Below are 14,884 nucleotides of genomic sequence, written 5' to 3'. Positions count from 1 at the left end.
TCCCGCCATCGATTCTCCTTTCTTCGGTTTCCCTTCTTCTTGTTCTTTTCTTTCTTAGGGGTGTTGTCCTACTGCGGAGCTTTAACAGGAAGCTATCGAAAGGAGTTGCAGAAGCTGTGGCTAGATCGATGTGTCTCTGAGAGCATCGACGTGGATCTGGACTATTCTTTGAAGCGCGTCTTATGTACGGAAGAAGAAGAAAGAGAGTTCATTATACAAGGATTGCCTCCCGATGAGCGAAGTATCGAGAATGCTATTATCGCTAGACACTCGATACGTCGATGGCCCTTCTTCATCGATCCACAGAAACAAGCACGTCGATGGTTGAGATCGATCTTATCTTCTTCTTCTTCCTTTTCTTTCTTTTCTTGCACAAGAGAGAAGAAATCTAATCCTTCCAGGGGAGAAGGAAACAAGAAAGGATTTACGAAGAAAGCAAGAAACTATTATCCTTCCTATCCCATGTCTCTATCTCATGATCGATCGAAAGAAGAAGGTGTAGATACACCTGACGCAGGAGGAGGTAAACGAGGAAGAAGAACGGATGAATCTCGCTATGTTTCCTCTTACCATTTACAAGATCCTCTTCAAGGCAGCTCTTCTCCGTCTTCTTCTTCTTTTTCTCTCCATACGTCTTCTTCTTCTTCTCCTCGTGGTCATCTATCAAACAAGGGTGGGATAAAAGGCAGAGGACCTTACGGAGGAAAAGGAAAAGAAGGAGAAGAAGAAAGAGATGAAGAAGAAGAAGACGAACTGGGGAGTAGTCATCCGAGAAGGAGATGCCGTATGATGGAGATCCCTTTAGATCATTCAAGTAAAGATCGAATCTGCGCGGCGCTATCTTTAGGCATTCCTGTCCTGGCTGAGCTTAGTCAAGAGGAAGAAGGAGAAGACTTCGATCAAGCCCTCGAACCTCTCCTAAATAGACCCGTAAGCAACCCGTCCATATCTCAGACACATATCCCTTCATACATACACACGCATGCGCACATATTCATATCCGTTCAAGCATACGCATGCACACCTCTACGTATTTTTCATAGATAGGTCCACACATACATAGTCATATACACATATCAGTACATAGATACATATTGTTCACAAGTCCCCCGCATGCATACACATTCTTACTTGCATCGATACACACTCTCACAGACGTAGATAGAGAGGAACTTACAGACGTCTCCAGTCTAGAACCCGATGTATAGATCTATAGTTATAAAGACATAGATATACACGTATAGACATTTGTCGACAGGGATAAATTCTTCCATCCCTGTTGTATGACGACTACCTAGCTGTATCTGTCTACCCATATATATATATATTATATACACCTACATCAATATAGACGTGCACGTATATAGATTCGTATAGAAGTGTTGAAACGCCGTGTGTATAAATGGTAGAGATGTGTTGAGACAGAGACCTGAAGAGACTTCTATCTCTTCTTTCTACAATTTTTCCCCCCTAGTCAAACTAGAGGGCGCTCAGAGACAGGATAGAGACAGAGACATACATGTCTGCGCGCTAAGATGTGTGTGGATTGGAGAGGTCGCTTGCTTCTTCTTTTTTATTTCAGCTTGATATAGATAGCTTCAAGATAGATCAGATAGGAAAAAGATCATGTGAAGTTCCGTAAAAGATCTAGACAAGCGTCTCTCCTTCTCCTCATGAAAGCATACACTTTCTCCTTACATCTCTTACTCCCCTGTCCTTCTTCTTCTATCTACCTACCTATCTATCTATCTAACTATCGTTCCTTCCTCTCATTACTCTTTCTCTTTCCTTTCATTCGCTATCTTTCTCTATCTTTTGCTATTTCTTTATGGGTCTATCTTTCGGTTTAGTTGGCGGGTGCCGACTGGCAGAAGAGACCGGAGATTTTCCTTCAGGCGGGCGGAGAAGGGCGGGAGGCACAGCGACACACAAACGAGGGAGCCCCGGCGCATGCTCTTCAATGGAACGAAGACTTTTGTCTTTTCTTCTTTTCTCATTCTACTAATCCTTCTTTAACTCCCAACATTTTCAGTCGGACGGTAGTCGTTAACTTCTCCGTCACGGCGCATGCACTTGAAGAGCATCTCCTAAGCGAAGTCGTGAAGCTCGAGATGGCTGATCTTGAGAAAGAAAGAGACACACTCATTGTCAGCACGGCGCGAGATAAGAAAGAGAAAGCCGACCTGGAAGAACAAATTCTCACGGTAAGAAGATAGACGGAGATAGAAGAAGGAAGAGAGGAGAAGGACAAGAGAGAAAGATAGAGAGATCGAAGCAGGTTAAGAGAGAGAGAGAGATAGGAGAAGGATAAGTAGAGAGAGATAGGAGAAGGATAAGCAGAGAGAGAGATAGCTAGAGAGAAGAAGAAACAGATGAAGACGACGAGGGAGAAAGAAGGAAGGAAAGAGATGTAGGCGTTATTACAGTTGACAGTGAAGTACGGGGATGAGGTGAAAGAGGAGTCATATGCTACTGCTGCTCTTCTTCTCCTTCTCTCGGTCCTTTCTTCTTTTTTCTTTCTTTGAGAGATACGCGTACAGACAGACAGACAGTTCCGTTGCCGGTGCTAGTCTTCCCATGACTGAGCTTACACGCAGCTAGAAATCTCCGTGCACGTATGAGGCTATGGATAGCTAGCTAGAGAGAGAGAGAGTGCATAATGCAAGAAGGTAGGTAGGCCGGTATGTCTCTCTAGAGATATCCGTTCGTCCTGGGAGACCTCCTTTAGCTGCGGTTACTTTTCTCTTGGCTCAACAAGCCGTTAAAGCTTCTCAAGTAGAAACATCTAGAGACATGGGAAGTGCAATTCCTGTCGATAGAGTTAAGAGGAAGGAAAAAGATCTCTTGAGAGGAATGAAGAAGAAAAGCTCAAATGCTAGTCGCATGCACGGAGGAGAAGGCAAATCGCATAAAGAGCAGAGAGCCAACCTTAATTCTTTCGAAAAGGTCCTTGTCACTTCTCTTCTTCTTTTCTTTCTTTCTTTCTCTCTCTCTCTCTGATCTTTCATAGGAGCTCTTCCGTTTATTTCCCAGCTCGCCTTCTCTGTCTTTCCTTTATATAGGGCTATATGGAGGCTCCCCAGGCAAACACATACATATGTACATAAAGATATACATGTATCTCTCTATATATATGCATACATGTATAGATATCGGTGTGAGAATGAGTGATCTCTGGAAGACGAAAGCGGTCTTGTCTCCTAGAGATTTCTATGCACCTAGGAGAAGATTGCTTACTCCTGCTCTGCTACCAGACTCCTATCTTCTCTTTTGAATGCTTTTGCCTCTTTCTTTCTTTCTCTCTTTCTCTTTCTTTCTCTCATTGTTTCTTTCCTTCTTCGTCTTCTCTTCTATCCTCTCATAGCTCACATTCTGTTACCTTCTTTCTTTCTGTCTTTCTCTCTTTCCTTTCTCTCTCTTCTTTCTTTTCTTCTTTTCTTTCTTTCCATGTGTCTCAGCTGCTTGCAGGAGCTTCAGGCGATCTGTTAGTAGACGACGTCTTCGTGAAAATGCTACAAAATTCTCGAGAGACTTCTCGGACTCTTCAAGAGAGAATGAAGACAGCTGAAGAGACCTCTCTCAGAATAAATCAAGCTCGAGACATATACAGAGACATCTCATGTAGAGGAGCTCTACTCTACTTTGTTCTGCAGTCTTTAACACGTATCGAATACGTCTATTCGCAGTCTCTCGAATCTTTCATTCATCTCTTCCGCAGTGTCATTCAACTACACCCAAAGCAAGAAGAAGCACAGGGACAGCAGCCAACTAGACAATACACTCAGGTAACATACACCTTCTATCCATCTGTAGTCCATCTATCTATCTTTATCTCTAAATCTCTATTTGATCTATATATCTATTTATATCTAGTCTGCCTACGCTTAGTCTATCTATCTATAAGCCTTTAGTCTGTGTATGTCTCTACATGTCAAAAAGGATCTATCTAAGTATGATAAGACTGCCTAGCTGCCTATCAAGATTTTCTCTTCTGTAATCTATCCTTATTTTTCTTTCTACCTGTCTTTAGCTGTCTATCTATCTATCTGTCTAACGTCGTAGACCAACTATCTAGCAACCTACGTATCTATCTCTATAGATGTATACACCTCTTTAGATATAGATCTATACATAGATGCTGCAGTACATGATAGAGAGAGTATATAGGTAATGGATATATCCATACTAAGCGTATAGATACATTTGAAGTAGTAGACAGACATAAAGAATAAGGAGATCTCCATGTATGTGCTTACGTGCGTACAGAGATATATACCTAGACAGACAAATGACGTCTAATTACATCTACTGGATACATGCAAGAGCTTCTGTATCCATACACATAGAGAGAGAGATGGAGGTGTTAGCTTGGATATTTACAGACACGCATGTAGAGCATCCAGTCTTATACAGATGTACAGACGCCACTTCTCTTGATTTATCTGCCTATCTACAATTCTACCTTCTATCCATACTCTCTTCCTTATACATCTATTCGATTTGTCTCTACTGCTCCAAGAGATGGCACACAGACATATATACAGAGAGATAGAAATCTATAGATGTCTCAACCTCCTAGACTTAGGCAGGCCTGTCTCTCTCATCGATGCTTGCACATACTTCTTGTTCTTTTTCTTTTCTTCGTTCCTTTCTTCTCTTTTCGCTTTCTTTTGTCTCTCCCCGCGTCTTCATTCCTTTTTTCACAGACCCACAGTCGTTTCTCTCCATTTGAGAATCTTTCTTTCGTTCCTATCTTATCTGTCTCTTCTTTCTTTCTTTCTAATCTCTCTCTTTCTCTTTCTTCTTTTCTCTGTATAGACTGAAGAGTCGGATTTTCCAAGGACAGAAGAGAGAGTGTATTTTCTGCAACAGAGATTGACCGTTGAGACGTATAGACGTACATGTAGAGGTCTCTATGAAAAGCATCGGTTCCTCTTAGCTCTTCTTATCGCCTTTGCTTTAGATCGACAGAAAAGGCCCGATAAAGCCCCAGCGGAAATCGACTTCCTCACAAGGGGAGTTGTTTCCTTCTCAGAACATCCAGCAGGAGATCTCTCGGTAAGAGAAAGAAGAAGGAGAAAGCAACTCTTTGCGTGGGATCGGTGTTGAAAGAATAGTCAGAGAGAGAGAGAGGGTTTCTCGAGCGTATTTAGTAAAGAGAAGAGAGAGGAAAGAGAAGATCTTGGAATGGCACGAGCTCTTGATCATATTGTCTCAGACCCGAATCTCGTGGTTTCAGGTGTACATACACCTGAGTGTATTCTCTTGATTTTTAGAGCACCTGTAGGGTTCATGTCTTGGTCTTGTAGCTTCCGAGCTTTCTCTTCTTCCTCTTAAATGTGAAGTGGATTTCCTTCTTTCTGAATGTCTCAGATGCAGTCGTTACCTGTCTCAGCATCTCTTTTGAAAGTGTTTTCCTGACTTCTTTCTCGTCCTGGATTGTCTGCTGTACGTACACCGTAAGAACTGTCTAGGGATGTGCGGTGTATGTACACCCTACAATACATGATAAAACAAATGACGTAGACAAGTTCAAATGAATTTGCTTCATGGAAAATTACACTCTATGGGACGACTTACGTGTCTTCTAAAAGCACTCGTGTGCATGTGCTATGCTACGACTCTATTCTATCTCTCTCTCTCTCTCCCTCCCTCTATCCCCCATCTCTTTTCTCATCTTTGTTCTCTCGTTCTTCTTCTTCTTTCTGTAGAAGTAAATCAGAGAGAAGCTCAAAACCGAAAGACATAGAAAGTCATAAAACTCCTTCTGTTTCTTCTATCATCTCTATTCTTTCTTTCCTGTCCCTCTCTTCTCTCTGTACGTCTAGCCTCTACCTCTTCTCTTCTTATCCTCTCTTTCCTCTCCTTTCTTTCTCATCTTTCTCTCTTTTTTCTTTCTTTCTGTCCTTATCTCTTCTTCTTCTGAACTTTGTTTCTCAGGAGAGAAAAGCGCTTCCTCGTCCAGGTGCCTGGATCTCTGAGAAGAGTTGGATGGAGGTTGTCTATCTCGATTCTGTCCTGGGGCTCCAAGGCCTAGCACAATCAATAGGAGGTGGAGGGAGTACAGGAGAAGCCTGGGCCTATTTCTTAGCTTCGGAATTCACGGAATCTTCTCTCCTGCCTGACGGCTTCGAAGACAAGCTCACACCTTTACAAGTTCTTCTCGTTGTGAAAGCGCTTAGGTCAGATGAGGAGAAGAAGAAGAAGGAGAAAAGAAAGAAAAAGAAGAAAAGGAAATCTGTGTTGCAGAGAAAGACGAAGGGGAGAATGAATGATATGAACGTAGATAGGTGGATAGATGGAGACAGATATCTCTTCGCATATCAAAGGAGAGGTCCTTCTCCTCTTGCCCCGGGATACGCCTATGTGTGGCTATATCACATCCTTCCTTCTTGTATGTTCCTTGTATACGTGTGAAGAAGAATTGAGAAAGAAAAGGAGAGGCAGAAGGAGTGAGAGAGACAATTTGCATGTATCTATATCTATATACATATATATGTGCACATATATAAGAAGGAAGCGTCATGATACATATAGACGTCGTTACATAACGAGAGAGAGATAAGCAGAAGTTGTTTCCTCTCTCCTTGACATAAGAAGGTGTCTTAAGGTACTTTTTAACGTTCTATCATGACGAAGTAGAAAGAGAGAACGAAGGCTTCGAAACACCGAGAATGCGATCTTGTTTGGACTAAGCAATATTCCCGTCTTTCTCTGCCCCTTGCTTCTCTTGTAGACATTCCTCTTTCCTTTTCTTTGCCGCGCTGACTCCTCCTGTCCTTGGGTCTTTTCTTTCTCTTTCTCCTTCTGCTTTTCATCTTCTTTCGGTTTTCTTCTCTTGAATTGTCTTGTGTAGAAAAGAAGAACTGGTCGTCGCTGCAAGGAAGTATATACACCGTCAGATAGGCGTTGACTGTTTAGACCTCCCTCCTCGATCTTTAAGAGAAGACTATGAAGACTCCACAAACCAAAGGCCTATGCTCCTCCTTCTTTCTCCTGGAGTCGATCCATCCGAATCTCTCCATTCTCTTGCAGATGAAATCTTTGCGAAGAAGAGAGACACCACAGGAGAAGTCTTCTCACTCCATAGTCTGTCTTTAGGAAAAGGCCAGGCCGCGAAGGCTGCAGCTCTCATACGAATGGCGAGGTAAGAGAGAAGGAAGAGAAAGATGAAAAGAAAGAGAAAGATGATAACGGGACGAAGAAGAAAAGTAAGACAAGGAAAGAAGAGACAACTAGGAGAAGTGTGCATACGTGGCGTCTATACATGTGCCACTGTAGATATGGATGTGTATATGCCTCTCCCTCTTAGGAATAGAGAGTACTCCTCTCTGTTCTTTTCTTCCTCTTCCTTCTTCTCTCTTTCTTTCTTTACTCGAGAAAGAGAAAGAAGAAGAAGAAGAAGGAGGAGGCTAGAAGTAAAGAGATCCTCTCTTTCTTTCTTTCTTTTTATCCTACATTGTTGTGTATATTTCTTTACTTTTGTCTTTGGTCTTCGCAGAGAGAAAGGCGATTGGGTGTACCTGCAGAACTGCCATTTAGCATCGTCTTTCATGCCTGTGTTGGAGAGCTTACAGAGAGAATACTTGGATCCATCTTCTTCTTTTCCTCCTCATGAAAATTTTCGGCTCTTCTTGACAACGTGCACGCCTTGCGATTCTCTCCCTCTCTCCCTACTTGAAGGAAGTCTTAAGATCACGACGGATCTCCCTACGGTAAAAATGAATCCCGCGAGAGATACACCTAGGAAGCAACACAGTCTTATCGAAGCCGTATAGAGAGCTTTCGAGGAGAAAAGATCGAGAGAGATTACATACAGATATCTATTTCATGTATGTATGCATGTATGTATACAGGGTAAGATATAGAGTGTGAAAGTAGATGGAGGGAAATACGTTAAGAAGAGGTATCTTATCGAAAATGTGAAGTGTGTAGAAGAGACGTGGCTGTGGATAAGAGATGTGTAAGGATGGTAGAGAGAGGGCGAAGGTTCCTTTCTTCTCTCGATAGGAAAGAGATAGACATGCCTACAGAGATGGCTAGATGGGCTTAGAGTGGCAGTCTTCTATCGAGTCTCTCTGGTGGTGTGGATAGTCCCTCCCTGCATGTGCACATACATATACATCATCTCCTATCTGTATCTGTAAGGTCGTGTGGGTCTATACATACATAGGTATGTATCGACATACTTGTATAGGCTATAATTAGAGTAAGGGATGATGGATAGAAGAAGAGGAGAGAGACACAGGTTTCTCTGCATTACCTATGACGTGCGAGAACATGTAAGTGGTCAAAAGAAGAAGAAGAAGAAAGACATCCATGAGGGACTAGATCCCTTCTATCTCGACATCCGCTTCATTGTTTGTGTGTCTTTGTCTTTTCTCCTTTCTCTCTTTTTCAAATCTTCTTCTCTTCGACTCCTCCTTGTACCTTCTCCTTCTTTTCTATCTGTCATCTACCTCTCTCTTTTCTTCCTCCTCTTCTTCTGTCTTCCTCTTGTAGAGCATCCGAGCGCGTCTGCAGAGTATCTACATGAGAAACGACGAGGAGGATCTTCTTCCTCCAGAATCTTCTCAAGACCAAACCGACGCACAACAAGAAGAAGAAGAAGAGAAAGGCCGAGAAGAAAAGGAAGAAAGAGAAGAAAAAGACGTTAAGCGCCATTCTCGCCACTCTCGTCGCTCTCATAGAGATCGCCCTTCTTCTTCTTCGTCATCTTCTTCTTCTTCCTCTTCTACAGGAGCTTCTCTTCAAGTAGAGCAGTTTTCCCATCGCTTACTTTTAAGTTTATCTTTCTTTCATGCAGTTGTCTTAGAAAGAAGAAAATACGGAGCCCTCGCATGGAACGGGACCTATCAATGGACGCTCGCAGACTGGCAGGTAAAGAAAGAAAGAAAACAAGAAAGAGAGAAAGATAGATAGACACGAAGCAAAGAAAGAAATGAGAAAGGAAGGAAAAAGAAAAAAGAGAGACAGAGGGAGAGATAAAGAAAGAGACAGAGATAGAAAGAGAGACATAGAGAGAGATAAAATGAGTTAGAAGAAGAATACAAACACGAGAATCCATTCAACGTAGTTAAAGAAAAAGAGAGATGTATGCATGCAATCTAATCTTGAAGTGTGTTAGAAAGAGAAGAAGAGATTCCTGCGACCCAGTAGCCAAGCAATAGGGAAAGAGAGAAGCAAAGAGAATAAGCAGAGCTTTCACCTGCCTTCTCTCGATGCCGACAAGAAAAGACGACGAGACGTTTGAGATCTAGGAAGTAAAACTGCAGTCTGTCTATCCAATGGCTCCACTGGACTGTAAAGTATAGAGATACATTAAAGATAGATTAATTGAAGATAGATTAATTGAAGATAGATTGAAGATAGGTAGACTAAAGATAGATAGGTAGATTAAAGATAGATAGATAGATAGATAGGTTAAGGATAGATGTGGACCATGCCTTTTTCATTTGTGTCTCTGCTTAGGGTCTTCTTTTGTATATGCTTGTGTCTTTCTTTCTCTCTCTCTTTATGCATTTCTTCTTCATCCTCTTTCCTCCTTCTCTTCTCTACCCATTCTTTCTCTCAAACCATCTAAACTTTCTATCTTTTCTTTCCTTTCTTCTTCAGATCTCCAAACTCCAACTCTTACGTTACCTTCAACACGAGCTCTCTCTTTCTTCTTCTTCTTCTTCTGGCTCTTCTTCTTCTTCGATACCTCTCAATGCCTTTACCTTTATCGCAGCGAATATTAACTACGGAGGAAGAGTAACGAACGAGCTTGACTTGAAGTGTCTCACTGCTTTGCTTAAGAAGTTCATTCATGACATGCCAAGGAATGAAGGAGGGGGTGGAAGAGGAAAGACTCCGAAAGAAAAAGGAGACGAAGAGAGTGTGAATGCCGCTTCTTGCCCTTCTTCTTCTTCTGCCTATTATGAGAGCTATGGCTTTCCTGAATTTCCCTCTCTTTACAATATTCCTAAGGATCTCACGACAGCTAGAGAGTATCGAAGGTTTATCGATTCTCTTCCTCTTCACGATCCCCCCTCGATCTTTGGATTCCATCGCAATGCTTACCTCGTGTAAGACTAAAGAAATTCTCCTTTCCAACTCTCCTTCCAATACCATTCTCGCATTTAGATTTCTCTACAGATAGACACATCTACTCATACACAATACTACACTCTTACATGGATAGTTCTACTCATCCACATACATATATATATATATACATATATATATATATATATGCATCTATATATGTATATATGTATGTATACCTTTTGGTGTTTTCACGGTTGAATAGTCATCTAACTGAACGAGAGATATGTCTACATAAGCTTTCATTATCGAGTAGGGGGCGATAGGTGTGTAGAAATAGGTGTGTATGTGTATATATGCTTCTGTGACTTACAGATATGCGGACATGCATAGAGAGGAAGATGGAGGGTTTGTTATGTATATGGAGGAGAAAATTCTACACGAGAGAGAGGGTGATAAAGATATCAGAGAAAGAGGCAGAAGAGAAAGGGAGAGATCAAAATGAGAGTGTCGGATAGAAACGGGCTCCTAAGATGTAGATAGATACATACACAGATGTATACACGTGAAGGTAGAATGCAAAGGTAAAAAGTTGAGAATATTAAGAGAAGAGTTAGTTGGAGAGAGCTTATGATATGTAGAGGGAAGGGCAGGAACCCTCGCCAGATAGATTTTCTGTAGACATCTACATGCTTTGGATAGCGACACCCGATGTATATCTATCTCTCTCTATATATCACGACAGCTGAAGAGAGGAAATTCAGCTCTATCTCTATGTGTCTCTATTTCCATTCTCTCGACTTCTTTCTTTTTCTTCCTTAATCGAATAAGCACCCTCTAGAAGTGAAGAAGACCTCTTGGGTCGTCTGTTTCTTTTCCATAGCCAAGATCTCGGAGGAGAAACACTTAGGGATTTCATCCTCCATCTTTCTTTCTTTCTCTTCTGCTTTTTCTTTCTTCTCCTTTCTCAGTTTGAAACACGAGAAGACAAGCGACCTCTTAGAGTCGATCCAAGCTACGAGGAACTGCCACGATCAATCGAATCTCTCTTCAACCTCTCAGGATAGAGATCTTCTTCTTCTCTCTTCTTCTTCTTCTTCTCCCTCAAGCAGTTTATCTACGACCATCACATCGCCACGAGGGACGAGCACTTCAGTCCTTTTGCTTGATCTAATTCAATCGATCTTGAAGAAACTTCCTGATCCTAGTAAAGAGAATCTTTTCCTCTTTTCCTCTCCTCCAGGAGACAAGAATGCAATGAGTAATCCTTCTTCTTCTTCTTGTGGATCTAAATCGCAGCAGATTGCCTCTTATCTTCTCAATCTTAGATCAAACGCTGGTCCTTCTGTTGTGGATGACTTTTCTCCCATCGCACCTTTTCTTATCTTTCTCGCCCATGAAGCTAGCAAATACCTCACTCTTCTCAATGAGATCCATACTTCTCTTACAGAATTGAAGCAAGTAAGTGAGAAAGAGGAAGGAAGAAAGCCGGAGAAAGAAAGAAAGAAAGAGGAAGGAAGAAAGAAAGAAATGTATGAAGAGGGGAGAGGGTTAAGAGGAGAGAAGGGTGTCCATGGAGTGGCGTGTGTACACAGGAGAAGTGAATAAAGTGGATTTCTTTCGTCACAGTCTTTTCCTATCTTGGAGTCGACAGAGTGAGATAAAAGAAGAAGATCTGAGAGAATTCCCGACATAGAATAAGCCAATGAGGAAGAAGAAGAAGAAAACAAGAAGAAGAGAAAGAAGAAGGAATGCTATATCCAGAAAGAGAGGAAGAGAGAGCTAGCTCTTCTTTATCTCACTTGTTTGTCTCCATTTCGCGTGTATCTCCAACCCAACTTCGCAGACGACGAAGAAGACGTGAACTTCATTGTGTGATCTTTTTCCTCTCTTTCCTTAGAGATTGAAGGTCTTTCTTCTTTTCTTTCTCCCCCTCTCCTTCTCTCGTTTCTCTTCTCGTTTGTCTTCTCCCCTCCTTGTTTCATTCCCAAGCTATCCCTACCTCTCTCGATTCTTGTCTCTATCCATCCTCATTCATCTATCTATCCACATAGATGTCTCCAGGTCTCCTCCCTTCGCCTCACACATGTAAGACTCTCCCTCCTCGTGTTTCTTCTCCGTCTGTGATTTGTATGCTTCCCCAGGCCTTGCAAGGAGCCGTTGTGATGTCTTCACGCATGGAAGAAATAGGAGAAGCTTTGCGAGACCAGAGAGTTCCAACCTCATGGATAAGACTTTGCTATACGTTTCAGGGGAGAGCTTTAGGAAGTTGGCTCATGGACTTGAACCAGAGGCTATCTTATCTCAAGGAATGTCTATCAGGGCATCAGAATCCTCGAGAGAAACTCCAAAAGTCTTACTGGATCTCCGCTTTCTTCAATCCTCGAGCTTTCCTTGCCTCAGTTGTTCAATCGCATGCAAGAAAAACGAAGGTAACGAGAAATGGGTCGGATTCTCCAAGAGAATGAGCACCTCTATCTTCTCATGACTCGCTCTCTCCCTCGTCTCTTCGTGTTCTTTTCTCTGTTTCTTCGTCTGGATGTATACACGAAAGTAGAAAGGCGGAATGAAAGATCAAGTCATTGCGTGAGGGTGCGCCTATGCGTACAGTCGTCGCAGTGCCAGATACTCCTGATAGTACCTGGACGTTTCTGATCTATCTTAGACGTGATCTTTCTTCTTCTCCTTGTTAGGTAGATAGAAAGCACCTTCGGATGAATTTTGCTTCTCTTTGGCTCTCTGTTTTACTTCTCTCCGGATATAAGAAATGGCAATGCTAGAGATCCCTTTTCTTCTTCTCCTACTTATTCGTGGGGGAGAAACGTCAGGTAGAGGGTGGTCTCTTTCTTTCTCTTTCTTTCTTGCTCTTCAAGAAAGTGCTTTGTAGATCTTAGTAGGAGATGTAGGGAGAAAGACTTGAAGTGAGAACAAGAAGAAGACTCGAGATGTTTTCGTTGGTGGTGTATCGAAGCCCCCTCTTTGAGAAGAGCAGCTGGAGATCTATTATGATGGATGTATAAAGATCTCTTTTCCCTTTGTTCGTCTTTGGTATATCAAGATATCTATGTATCGACATGTATCTATGTATCTATATACATAGGTACACAGGTGTACATACGCACTCGATTCTTTTCTATTCCTTCTCTCTCTGTTTCTTCCTCTCTCCTCTCTCTTTGAAGATTCTGTCCTGCTGCTCTCTCTCTCTTCACATCCTCTTCGCATGCTCTATCTACTCTTTCTCATGACTTTCTTCTTATCTTTTCATTTCTCTCTCTCTCCCAGAAGTCTCCGAAGAAAGAAAGATCATCTTCATTCTCTTCTTCCTTTCTTTCTCGTTGCTCTTCTCTCTTTCTTTGGAGGACTCATCTGTAGAGTTTGTACTTCTTCTTTCTCGCTCTTTTCCTGATGTGTCTCTTTTTCCTCTTTGTATCTTTATTTTTCTTTCTCTCTTTCTCTTCTTTAGATTCCTATAGATAGACTCGTTCTTAAGACAACTGTCTCTGAAGCGAGAGGTTTATATCAGATAGCACAGCCTCCCCCTGTCGGGGTGTATATACACGGAGTGTATCTCCAGGTAAGCTAGTCTCCTACGATGATGGATAGTGATCTTAAGAGCTCTTTGTACGTTATCTTCCGCTTTTCTTTCTTTCTCTTTTCTTAGTCAAAATTTTGACACTTTTCTTTCTCTTCATTCTTTCTCTCTATATAACGAGAGAGTGTCTCGATCTAGTGCAGCAAGACAGGGACAACATAGAAGGAAAGAAAATGCCAGTAAAGCATTTCTTCGAGCCACAGGAGACAGAAGAGAAAGTGGCGACATCCCTTACTTCATATCCAACAGGGGAGAAAAGTAGAATTTTCTACACACTCAAACTTCCATACATCTTCTTACCTGTATACGCAGATAAATATAGATAAATATAGACATATGTATGAATATCTTCGTATATAAGAATATGTGTGTATGGATATGTATGTAGGAGTGTCTATGTATAGGTACGTATGTGTATGAATATGATGTGTACGTGTAGGCGAAAGGGATGACGTGCGTGTTTCTCTGGGTCTATGCATATATGTGTAGATCAATACATACGAGCAAGACATACACAAGCATATAGATAGATACTTATCTGCGGGTATAGGGGTGTGCCTCTTCATACAGAGAGAGAAGTGAGATGCCTCTACAGCATATATTTCTACATATATGTGCATGCATATACACCTAGTTCATGAGCAAACATACCCATATGGCAGGTCCATACATCTCGTTGCTCTAGAGAGAAGAAGGTATCTTTTCCCTATCTCTCTCTCTGTCTGTGTATCTAGAGAGAGAGAAAGAGGTGTGTGTATACTTATCCATACATACAGACAGGTAGATCTAGCAGCTATCTGCAGAAGACTCTTCTGTACGTACATTCTCTGTACATCTTCAAAGGGCGAAGGAAGGAGAGAGAGAGAGAAGGAGCTTCATGAGAGCAGGTCGCCTTGAAGCCTCTACCACAAGCATGTAGAAATGCTTTCTTCTTTTCTTTCTTTTTTCGATCCTCTCTGTCCCCATCTTGTCCTTTCTCTTCTCTTCTACCTTCGTCTCTTCGCTTCTTCCTTTCCTTCTTCTTTTCGTCTCGATCCTATTCTCTTCTTTTCTCTTCTCTCCTCTCTTTCTTCTTCTTTCTTCTTCAGGGAGCAGCGTGGAATAGTACGGAGCGTCAGTTATGTGAAAGCGAGACAGGCGTGGTATCTGTCTCCATGCCTATTATATGGCTTCAACCTACAGTAGAAGAAGAACACAGAGGAGGAGGAGAAGAAGACGAAGAGGGAGAAGATGAAGAAAATAAGAAAGAGAAGAGCAAGAGAGCCT

The 14,884-nt window shown here is 41.9% G+C and overlaps 1 protein-coding gene across 1 annotated transcript; it reads left to right on the top strand.

Moving 5' to 3' along the window:
• Window positions 1-462: 462 nt before the first annotated feature.
• CSUI_002342 (atpase family associated with various cellular activities domain-containing protein) lies at window positions 463-12,458 on the top strand (the record flags this gene model as incomplete). The annotated part of the gene is made up of 11 exons (XM_068062544.1): window positions 463-930; window positions 1,851-2,204; window positions 3,459-3,785; window positions 4,819-5,058; window positions 5,941-6,182; window positions 6,857-7,147; window positions 7,502-7,715; window positions 8,503-8,880; window positions 9,616-10,067; window positions 10,998-11,487; window positions 12,171-12,458. Coding segments are annotated over 11 exons (3,744 nt in total), but the record flags the coding sequence as incomplete, so codon positions are not given.
• Window positions 12,459-14,884: the final 2,426 nt, after the last annotated feature.

Source organism: Cystoisospora suis (genome assembly GCF_002600585.1).
Source record: "Cystoisospora suis strain Wien I chromosome Unknown contig_999, whole genome shotgun sequence".
NCBI lineage: Eukaryota > Apicomplexa > Conoidasida > Eucoccidiorida > Sarcocystidae > Cystoisospora > Cystoisospora suis.
Note: the sequence above shows the minus strand (reverse complement) of the source record. Positions and strands in the feature narration are given on the sequence as shown.